The sequence below is a fragment of the Mobula hypostoma genome, chromosome 7, assembly GCF_963921235.1.
Source record: "Mobula hypostoma chromosome 7, sMobHyp1.1, whole genome shotgun sequence".
In the NCBI taxonomy this organism is placed as follows: domain Eukaryota; kingdom Metazoa; phylum Chordata; class Chondrichthyes; order Myliobatiformes; family Myliobatidae; genus Mobula; species Mobula hypostoma.
The window spans coordinates 87018271-87030370 of NC_086103.1; the positions used below are offsets into that span (position 1 = coordinate 87018271).

At 41.2% G+C, this 12100-nt stretch overlaps 1 protein-coding gene across 1 annotated transcript in view; it reads right to left on the reverse strand.

Moving 5' to 3' along the window:
- rnf145a (ring finger protein 145a) overlaps positions 1 to 12100 on the reverse strand; it is a 137840-nt gene that overhangs the window by 24157 nt on the left and 101583 nt on the right. The window contains exon 7 of the mRNA XM_063053693.1: positions 8094 to 8276. Within this exon, the coding sequence (XP_062909763.1) occupies positions 8094 to 8276 (183 nt within the window). The remainder of the gene's footprint in view (positions 1 to 8093; positions 8277 to 12100) is intronic.

Here is a 12100-nt window from a genome sequence, read left to right on the forward strand (position 1 = left end):
TCTTTTGCACGTTGGTGTCATCCTTCATTTATTCTACTTTGGTTCTTGGATTTACTGAGTATGCCCACAAGTAAACGAATCTCAGAGTTGTATATGGTGACATAAATGTGCTTTGATAATAAATTTACTGTGAACTTTTGATTAAGAAATCACACAAGGACCCACTGGGAGCTCAGTGGACAGGTCCTTATCATGTGCAGTTAATTACCAACTTGGCAGTTAAGGTAGAAGGTAAATGTAAGTGGATACACAACAGCCACTGCAAGTGAGCTAAAGATGATAAATACTGTGGTTAATGCGCTCATAACCTCTTGTTCACAGTGCCTATACCTCTGAGCAATGGTGAACAAATCACTAACCAGCCAGAAGACTTCAAGCGAGTCGACAGCTACTGGGCGTAATGATGTTTATTCTAATATTATTTGCTGTTTTTTTTTTGCCAATGCTCTTACTCATAAAATGGCAGTTGATATGAGTCAATGTATTCTTGTATTTTTGACAATCAGAAATACTACAATTCAACAAAGCTCCTGTCAATTAACAAGAAATGGTCGAAACTCATGGAACAATATATGGTTTATGCGCGGAAATACAGCGGACACACTTCTTCCAAGTAATTGGTTAGGATTTTGTTATTTAGGGCATATTTTTCCTGTCATGAGACAAACACACTTTACCTTGCAAACACGAGGAATTCTTCAGATGCTGGAAATTCAAGCAACATACAAAGTTGCTGGTTCAAATCTCTTACTAGCTCTTCTTTCAGTTAGTTCTGACAAAGGGTCTCGGCTCAAAACGTCGACTGTGCCTCTTCCTAGAGATGCTGCCTGGCCTGCTGCGTTCACCAGTTCTCTTTCTCCCTGGGCCTCCTGTCCCATGATCCTCTCATATCCCTTTTGCCAATCAACTGCCCAGCTCTTGGCTCCATCCCTCCCCCTCCTGTCTTTTCCCATCATTTCGGATCTCCCCCTCCCCCTCCCACTTACAAATCTCTTACTAGCTCTTCTTTCAGTTAGTCCTGACGAAGGGTCTCGGCCGGAAACGTCGACTGTACCTCTTCCTAGAGATGCTGCCCGAGGTTCTACTTAATTATCTGAGTCCTTATTAAGTAGATAGACTGAATAGACTGAATAGAGGATCATAAAATGATTACAGCACTAAAGGAAGCCATTCAGCCCATCATGACTGGTCACATCATATCCAGAAATTATCTCTATTCTTTATTTCTAAACTGGAAAGCCAAATTTTTAACCAAGTCAGGTTCAACTTCTGCTAACAAATCACTCCCTCCAAAAAATATGGAGGCATCCATTGAAATAGATTGTAACCAAATGCACTTTCAAAGCACCATTTAAATAACCTCCAAAGGTACTTCCCTGTACGCAACAGTTAAACATCTGCTCAAAAAATTCAATCGCAGCACCTCTCTTAAAAACAATACAAAGTTTTAAGGAATGGATCAACTGGGCCAGGGGTTCCAACCTGGGTCCACAGACCCTTTGCTTGATGATAATGGTCCATGGCATAAAAAAGGTTGGTAACCCCTGCATTAGGCACTGGGACCTAGGAAGATTATTGTTGAAGCAGTTCAATACTTCTTAAAGATACCTTTCAGTTTCATGAACCCTTTGCAATTACCTAGTTTTCTGCATTAATTACTCATAAAATGTAGCCTGATTTTCACCTAAGTCACAATAATAGACAAACACAATCTGCCTAAACTCAGTCAGTCAGTGGATGCCGCCCCGAATCTGGGGTTGGCAGCTATGCACCTCCATTTTCTTCGATCTTGCAACAGCACCAAGTACAGCCTCTCCTCCAGTTGTTCTTGCTGCCCGCCTTGGCACCGCCTGCTGCCACCCCCGCCGAACTCAAGCCCGAGGCCGTGTCAGCCTCCAGCCGCGGCCGCTTCTTCGAACTCGGCCCTTCCTTAGGCAGAGGCCTTGGGTAGGTCAAGGCACACGGTGCAGCGCCCAAGTTCATCACGTGTCTTCTAACTAAGTATACGATTCATAGATACGTGGTGTGTCTTTGATCTCTTCCACGGAAGATGGCCGCTGGTTCACAAGGAGCTCATCTGCCCTTTGTCAGGTCTTGTTTTTTTTTAAGTCCTGCTGGGTGCCCTCACACCCTCCTCACCAGACTAAGTCCAGTGGGGGAAGTCCGGCCCAAGTCGCCAACCACTCGACCCCGGCCCCTGGCCGAGCGCCGGGCACCCGACCGACCCCCCCCGCCGAATCTCTCCGAGCGCCCAGCGCCTAAACTAATAACACACAAACAATTCCATTTCTTCTCATCAATACTGAGTACACCATCAGAACAATCTCAGTTGAGGTTCAAAAAAGTATGTGAACCTCTGGGAGTAATATCTTTTACTAAAGCTATTGGTGGTCCAATCAATGAGTTGAGATTGGAAATGTGGGTTGAAGAGGTGCCCTGCCAAAGTCAGATTACTGACAGAGCCTGCTCTTCTCAATATCAATCTGTTTATGTGTACCATGCCTCAATCAGAACCACTTTCAGAAGACCTTAGAGTTGTAGAGATGCATAAAGCTGGAAAAGGCTACAAAAGCATCAGTCCACAGTAAGAGAAACTGTCTACAAATGGAGGAAACTCAGTACTGTTGCTACTCTCCCTAGAGGTGGGCATCCTGCAAAGATCACACCAAGAGCACAAAGTGCAATGCTGAAGGAGGTGAAAAAGAACCCAAGGGTTACAGCAGAAGACCTGCAGAAACCTCTGGAACTTGTTAAAGTCTCTGTTCATGTGTCCACTATGAGAAAAACACTGAACAAGAATGGTGTTCTTGGAAGGACACCACGGAGGAAATGATTGCAGTCCAAAAACAAAACATTGCTGCACATCTCAAGCTTGCAAAAGGCCACCTGGATGTTCCACATCGCTTCTGGGACAATGTTCCATGGACAGATGAGACAAAAGTTGAACTTTTTTGGCAGAAATGCACATCGCGATGTTTAGAGGAAAAAGGGCAGTGCACTCCAATAGCAAAACCTCATCCCAACTGTGAAGCATGGCAGAAGCATCAAGGTTTGGGGCTGCTTTGCTACCTCAGGGCCTGGACAGCTTGCCTGGACAAATGAATTCAAAATTGTATCAGGACATGTTACAGGAGAATGTCAGGGTAGCGGTCCATCGCCTTAAGCTTAATAGAAGTTAGATGATGCAACAAGACAATGATCCCAAACATAAGGGTAAATCAACAAGAGAATGGTTTAAAAAGAAGAAAATTAGGTTTTGGAATGGTCAAATCAGAGTCCAGACCTTAAACCAATTAAGATGCTATGGCATCACCTGATGAGAGCGTTCATACAAGGTGCAGAAATATTGATGAACTGAAACAATTTCGTATGGAGGAATGGTCTAAAATTCCTCTTCACTATTGTGCAAGTCTGATCAGCAGCTACAGGAAACATTTGGAGGTTATTGCTGCTCAAGGTGGTTCTACCAGTTATTAGAACAAGGATTTACATACTTCTTCCAGCCTGGACTGTGAATAATTCAACAATATGTTCAATAAAAACAAAAAAGTATAATTGTTTGTGTGTTATTAGTTTGGGCAGATTGTGTCGGCCTATTATTGTGACTTCGATAAAGATTAGACCACATTTTATGAGTAATTAATGCAGAAAACCAAAAGAGTCCACAAACTTTTTCTTGCAACTATTTTTTTCTTACGCTGTCAAGCAATTAAAATGTTATTCACTATTATACAATTAAAATTCATTGCAAATTAATGGTTTTAATTGCACTGTAAACAATAACAAAATAATTTCCTTGAATGGTCTAATAGGATACATATGGCCTTTGAATTTAAATGGTCCAGAAAAGCGTGCATACTTTTATAACCTTTACTGATGCAAATTTAAAGTTCAAGAATTTCAATCTCCCTATGGGCTTGCCCCACACTTTGTCTTCACCACCGCCAATCAACATTTGTTTATTCTCTTGTTCCATCAAACACCATCCCACTAACTGCCTTTGCCTCCACACTTGTGAATGTGTGACCTATTGTCAAATTGCTTGCTGATACTTATTGCTGAACTTGAACAATTTTATTTTGGCTGGAACACAAGCAACCAGTGTCAGGACACTAAAAGGAAGAGACCTACACAGAATGCTCCAGGTCTGATCACTACTCAGTCTCCACATACTCTTGATCCAGGTCAGATTCAAGACAATGCAATTCAATGGATTAGATGGAGCTGACAAACAGGAATTGAACAGCTTACCCCCTCCCCAAATGTCAGTGGAAGCGCCTCAAATATAATCCCATCTTGAATCCACACACTACCAATTAATAGTAAATCAAATAACTCGTGGGCTTCAGTTAAAAGTGCAAAATATCAATGCTAGATCTCCCTTTCTCGGAAAACGTAGATTTTTTTTCCATCTGTTCCTTCCATTTTGCACTTCTACTGTCTGCTCCCTCATCTCCTTTCTTTCTCCTCTTCTCTCAAGACTTGTAGGTTCAGTTAATCAATGCTGCTGATACTTTGTGAACATCCCATGGCAACCTGGACTTTATATTATTCTGTGAAGCCCAATACTCATTATGCCAAAAGTGTTCAGGAAGTGGGAGCAAACCCAGTCACAGAGACAAAATACAAAGTTAACACAGCCAACACCGAGCCATTTGGCAGCAGTTTTACAGCTCCACTGTACTCTGGGAATAAATAAAGGAGACAAAACTATACTTTCCCAAACCTATATACATCTTTGAGACCAGATATTAAAGGTCGATAAAGGTATTTGAATTTGACGGGTATTGAAACAAAATTGGCAAAAGTATTAATGATAGTGCTTCAGAACTTGTCAGGGATATTTGCATAATTGGAGGAACATTAAATGATTAAACATACTAGATTATTTCATTATAATATAAAGTAATAAGAATGAAACTAATAATAAATTGTAAATTTGCAATTTAAAAGCAAAATTAGATTGGTTATAGGCCATTTCTTAAACTGGCCAAAGACAAGTGTTTCTAAAAAGTCACATTAACAAATGAATCAGAAGTCAGCTATTCAGCTCACAAGCCTGCTGTGACCTGTACTCCACAATCCCGTCTACCCAGATACACAATAAGAATGGATCTATACCTGCTTTAAAATTATTTATGATCCTTTTAGGACAGCAGTTCCAAAGACACTCATCCCTCAGAACAAAAACAATTTTGTCTTATTTCTATCAAAAATGGGCAAACTCTTCTTTTTGAATTGCAAAATGTAATTCTACATTCTACCACAAATAAACATCGTCTCAGTGTCTAGGCATGTTTCAATTAAGTCCCCTTTCGCAAACTCTGGCAGACACAAGCCTGCCCATCCACTCCAAGTATTAGCCTATTAAGAGTAGACTAATAAGACTCTGGTGTTTAAATCTAAGTTTCTTTTAGAAGTCAGAAATAAGGCATAAAACTTGCTGCTTCATGATCGTTTTATTAAGAGTTGATAGAACAATGAGAGCAGGAACAGAACAGAAGGTCTTTCTACCTAAAGAAGAGAAGCCTAGAATAAAACAACAGGAATTCTGCAGATGCTGGAAATTCAAGCAACACACATCAAAGCTGCTGGTGAACGCAGCAGGCCAGGCAGCATCTATAGGAAGAGGCACAGTCGACGTTTCAGGCCGAGACCCTTCGTCAGGACTAACTGAAGGAAGAGTTAGTAAGAGATTTGAAAGTGGGAGGGGGAGGGGGAGATCCAAAATGATGGGAGAAGACAGGAGGGGGCCTCCTATCATTTTGGATCTCCCCCTCCTCCTCCCACTTTCAAATCTCTTACTAACTCTTCCTTCAGTTAGTCCTGACGAAGGGTCTCGGCCTGAAACGTCGACTGTACCTCTTCCTAGAGATGCTGCCTGGCCTGCTGCGTTCACCAGCAACTTTGATGTGTGTTGCTAGAATAAAACAGCTACTTTTATACCTAAAGATAAGAAAATTACATTGATATGAGACAACCAATTAGATAATTCTTATTCAATACTACCTTAAAGTCAACCAATGAGAAAATACTAGCCACTTAATGAGAAAACAAAGGTTTAGAATCATACTTTGTATAGCCACTAGAGGCATATTAAACTATGCATATAAAGGCTATTTAAAATACAAGTAGATAATTGATTGTTAAACTCAAAATAACAATTAAGCAGTCAGATCCAATACCTTGCATTCAATTCCAGAAGCAATGAACAATATTTTATTAAACTACGAATTATTTGGTTTACCTGCATAAAGCCTTTAAAACAAGGACATACCACATTCACTATTTAGATAACATGAATCTTCTTGATTTTTACTCTTAAAATATACAATATCACGTTTTGCCACATTTCCTAAATCTTTATCACTCACTTTACATATTGAACAAAAGAGGTCATACCTTTACAGCTTTCTTTACAAGTCATTTCCCTATGCACACTTGTGAGAAACCACTGCTCAATAAAAAATTACTTTTATGAAAATCATTTGTGCTTCAAAGTTTGTATGTAACAAACAAGGAGACAATGCACATCACTAATAGAGGACTGAAATAAGTGGGAAATTAAGTAAACTCTCAGAAGGGATGGATAATCAGCAATTGAACTTCAATATATTTTTGCAAAGTGGTCATTATGGAAGAATAGCAAGACCAGTTTAAAAGTAAAGGAAACATATACTCAAATTCTGAAATTCAAATCAGCTCTCTTGTACGAGTAGAAAACTAAAATCAAGCTAAACTTGGACAGAATCTTGGTTCGACAATTGCAAATTCTTCAGATCTGCATTTTTAAAGATATTGTTGAGAAGATGTAAGCAAAATGTATTGGAATAAAACCAGAACAGGTTTTAACCCAAAGGATTAAGCTCTTATCTACAAAACAGAACACCACACAGAGTTTTTCCAGAGACCAGGTATTAGATATGTGGATAAGGCATTTCAAAGTCAATTAGTAAACGTCTAACAAGCAGACCTTTACTCTTGGTGGTGAAAGTGTCAAATTCATTATAGTACAAAAAGCATAAGTACGAGGACACAGTACTGTGCAAAACTCTTAAGCACTTAAGATGTCTCAGACTTGCACACTGTAATGTATATTGTTTAAAACAGGGAGGAGGTTGGGAAACATAATTAAGAGTACTTAGCTTTCTATTAGCTCAGTAGTATTAAGTGCTATTTGGAAACTGGAAAGACATACCATGCAGTACTATAGGCACCCTACCTACATAACTGCCTAAGACTTTTGCACAGTACTTTAACTAACAAACAACAGTTAATGTGTCAAGCAGGTATCAAAAATGATCAAAAACTCTGAGAAAAAAATTAATAGTTTTTTTAACATTTGTTAATCCTTTAACATCTGTCGGACGATGCTGAGGATGTTCTACGAGTCGGTGGTGGCCAGTGCTATTATGTTTGCTGTTGTGTGCTGGGACAACAGGCTGAGGGTAGCAGACACCAACAGAATCAACAAACTCATTCGTAAGGCCAGTGATGTTGTGGAGATGGAACTGAACTCTCTGACGGTGGTGTCCGAAAAGAGGATGCTGTCCAAGTTGCATGCCATCTTGGTCAATGTCTTCCATTCACTACATAACGTACTGGTTGGGCACAGGAGTACATTCAGTCAGAGACTCATTCCACCGAGATGCAACACTGAGCGTCATAGGAAGTCATTCCTGCCTGCGGCCATCAAACTTTACAACTCCTCCCTTGGAGGGTCAGGCACCCTGGTCCTGGACTTATTTCCATCTGGCACAATTTACATATTATTATTTAATTATTTATGGTTTTATATTGCTATATTTATATTCTATTCTTGGTTGGTGCAACTGTAAGGAAACCCAATTATTTTCCCAAATGCTTGCTTAGTTCTTTAATTACAATTGTCAGAAAATGACAGAAAGGGATGGTATAACCTTAATACTGAAATTTCGTAGTTTACACATCAGAGCGATAAGGTACCAGAATTCTTAGTTTTTAAGTAATTAATTATGAAGGAAAACACATGATTTTCAGGCACCTTACACAAGTACATGGACCAAATCTACTTCCTCAATGTGTGCAGCACTATAATTCTAAGACTGTCTTACTTGTTTCTTGAAGCTCCAAGTGCGAGAACAATTGGATCAGCAATTTCTAACATTGACTGAAGAATGGAAGCTACCACAATGAAGAGGATGATGCTTAGCAGAAAGGCTCGATGCACAACCTGTAATTCAATCAGACCAGTCTGCACTGCTAGAATCAGCAATGTGATACCTTCAGTCATTCCCCTGAAAAATTAAAAACATTTCTCAATATAAAATTGACATCTATTTGTGCTCAATTCAGCAACAATTGATATATTTTTAAACGTTAAGAGGATTTAAAATGTGTTAACTCAAGAAGTTTACTAGTTATGAGATAAGGTGCTACACATGAGGGGGCTTAACAAGATAAAATCCTATGGCATTACAGGAAAGAAACTGGCATGGATAGAGAAATGGCTGACAGGCAGGAGGCAGTGAGTGGGAATAAAAGGCCTTTTCTGGTTGGCTGCCAGTGACAAGTGGTGTTCCTCAGGGGTCAGTATTGGGATTGCCATTTTTCACATTTTTTCTCAATGATTTAGGTAACAGAATTGATAACTTTTGTAGCAAAGTTTGCAGGTAATATGAAGATAGGTGGAGGGGCAGATAGTGCTGAGGAAGCAATGTGATTGCAGCAGCACTTAAGACAAATTGGAAGAATGGCAGCTGGAACAGTGTTGGGAAATGTACGATGATACATTTTGGTTAAAGCAACAATAGTGTGGACTATTATCAAAATGGGGAGGAAGCTCAAACATTAGAGGTGCAAAGGGACTTAAGAGCTCTCGTGCAAGACTCCCAGAAGGTTAATTTACAGGTGAAGTTTCTGGTAAAGAAGGCAAATGCAATGTTGGCATTTATTTCAAGGGGAATAGAACGTAAAAGCAGGGAGATAATGCTAAGCCTTTATAAGACACTTGGAGTACTGTTAATATTTTTGGGCCCATATCTCAGAAAGGATGTGTTGCCATTGGAGAGAGTACGGAGGAGGTTCATGAAGATGATTCCAGGAATGAAGGGATTAAAATATGAAGAGCTTTTGGTAGCTTTGGGTCTGTACTCACTGGAATTTCGAAGAATGTGTGGGGTATCTCATCGAAACCTACCAAATGTTGAAAGGACAAGACAGGGTGGATGTGGAGAGGATGTTTCCTCTGGTGGGGGTATCCAGAACTAGAGGGCATAGCCTCAAAATTGATGGGTGACCTTTTAGAACAGAAATAAAAGAGGAAATTTTTTAGCCAGAGAGTGGCGAATCTGTGGAATGCACTGCCACAGACTACGGTGGAGGCCAAGTCCATGGGTATACTTAAGACGGACATTGATCGTCTCCTGATTGGTTAGGGCACCAAAGGATATGACGAGAAGGCAGGTTCATGGGGTTGAGGGGGATCCAGGATCAGCCATGACGGAATAGCAGAGCAGATTCGATGGGCTGAATGGCCTAATTCTGCTCCTATGTCTTATGGTCTTGTGGTTTCCTCAAGGGAAAATCTTGGCCTGTCAACTTTTTTGGAATTCTTTATGGAAATAACAGGCAGGATAGACAAGGAAGAATCGGCGGATGCTGTATACTTGGATTTTCAGAGGCCCTTGACAAAGTGCTGCACACGAGGCTGCTTACCAAGATAAGAGCCCATGGTACAACATGAAAGATACTGGTATGGACAGAACATTAGCCGATTGGCAATAGGCAAATATTGGGAATAACAGGTGATTTTTCTGATTAGCTGCTGGTGACTAGTGGTGTTTCACACAGGTTGGTGTTAGGACTGCATCTTTTCATGCTGTATGTCAGTGATTTGGATGATGGAATTGACGGCTTTGTAGCCAAGTTTGCGGACAATATGTAGATAGGTGGAGGGCCAAGCAGTGTTGAAGAAGCAGGGAATCTTCAGAAGAACTTGGACAGATTTGGAGAATGGGAAAAAAACTGGCAGATGGAATACAGTGTAAGGAAGTACATAGGAATGCACTTTGATATTATGGGCTATTTTTTGACGGGGGAAAAAATACAATTACCAGAGTTGGAAAAGAACTTGGAAGCTCTTGTGCAGGATTCACTAAAGGTTGACTTGTAGGTTGAGTCATGATAAGGAAGACAAATGCAATTTTAGCATTTATTTGCATCGGTCAGGTCACCCTTGGAGTATTGTGAGCAGTTTTGAGCCCGTTACCAAAGATAAGATGTGATGGTATTGGAAAGGGTGCACAGGAGGTTCATCAGAATGATTCCAGGAATGAATGGGTTCACATACGAGTAGCATCTGATGGCTCTTGACCTGTACTCAATGGAGTCTACAAGAATGAGGGGGTATCTCATGAAAATTTATCAAATATTGAAAGGCCTAGATAGAGTGGATGTGGAGAGGATATTTCCTATAGTGGGCGAATCTCGGATCAGAAGACACAGACTCAGAACAGAGATGAGGAGGGATTACTTTAGTCAAAGGCAGTGAATCTGCAGAATTCATTGCCACAGATGGCCGTGGAAGCCAAGTCATTAAAGCAGAGATTTCTAGGTTCCTGATTAGTCAGGGCTTCAAAAGTTATGGGAGAAGTGGGAGAAGCAGGAGAATGGGGTTGAGGGGAATAATAAATCAGCCATGGTGTGTCAGAGCTAACTCAATGGGTTGAATGGCCTAGTTCTGCTCCTGTGTTATGATAAAAATTTTCTTGTTGAAATCACATTACAGTGTCAGCGCCACTCGGAGATCGACGGGGAATGAATGTACGGAACCATGAACTCCAACATGCACATTAGACAGTTTCATTAAAATGGGCCCTTTTTATTTTCTTTACTAACTCTATAATCAGATTAAGATTCGTAAAGTTCAATCATTTAATTGCACATGGTGTACTGTCTGATATTTTGCAGTAGAGATTTGTAACCAGGCAACACATCACGTAGCATCCACACAAACGAGATTTTTCAGTTTGGCCAGGCCAGGGGCTGTCTTCCCCTAGACAAACGCATGCCGGCCGAACCAGAGGGTTACAATTGTGAGGGTATCAATCCGGGATTGATTTCGTTGGATGCTATGTGATTGCCCTGAGCACTGAACCAGTGGGTTGCGTGTTTAAGTCTGTGGTGCTATGAATGCTGCAGTAGTGGAGCGGTGGTGTGCTTCCATGGGGTTACCAGTAACTAATGAGTGTGTATTGAGTGGGGTGGATATTCATACCTTGGATAAATTGTTAATTCAATTTTTGAGGACTGTTAAAGCTGTTGGCAAAGTTGCAGTTGTAGGGCGGAGATTTGATAAAATGGCAAGCTCAGACCTTGTTTTAGTTCAGACTACCACTGACGTAATGGCAGTGGAACTGCCCGCTTCTATCGGTGCCCCAGGTGAAGCGGAGTCATGGCCTGTCCATACTGTCAGGGAGGAGGGGGATGTAGCGGAGCAGGCCAAATCACAAGTCGAGTTACCCATAGCTGGGAGTGGAGACTTCAAAGACAGAGTTCCATCGTTTCTGAGGAGTGATGGGAAGGAGTGGTAGGATCCAGAATGTCCAATTAGTCCCCACCCCCTGTGAAGAGTGAGAGTTCTCAGTTCTCAGTGGCCCAGTGCACAGGCAGAGGGTCCTAGTTATCAGAAACTAAGAATATTTTCTGGTATAACGCCCACCCCTAAAGGGGAAGAGGAGTCCGAGACTTGGATAGAGCAGCCCTCTCAGTTGTTAGATGAGTGGCAGTGCTCTGATGACGTAAGGCAACAGAGATTCGTTAAAGGTTTGAGTGGCGGGCTGCTAATGTTGTGAGAGCCGTCAGGTTTCAGTATCCTGTAGCTACAGCTGTTAATTACATGAAAGCACTGGACAATGCCTTTGGCAGACAGGAAGCCCAATGGATTTCATGGCGGGGTTTCAGAATATGTGTCAGGAAAACGGGGAGAAGCTTTCTGCCTACATCTTTCAGCTAGAGAGGAAGCTAAATTGCTTGTGGCGCAGAGGGGTCATTCAGGCAGCTGAGGTGGATCAGTTAAGAATGCACCGGATAGCCAAGGGCGCCCAGTCCCAGGACTTGA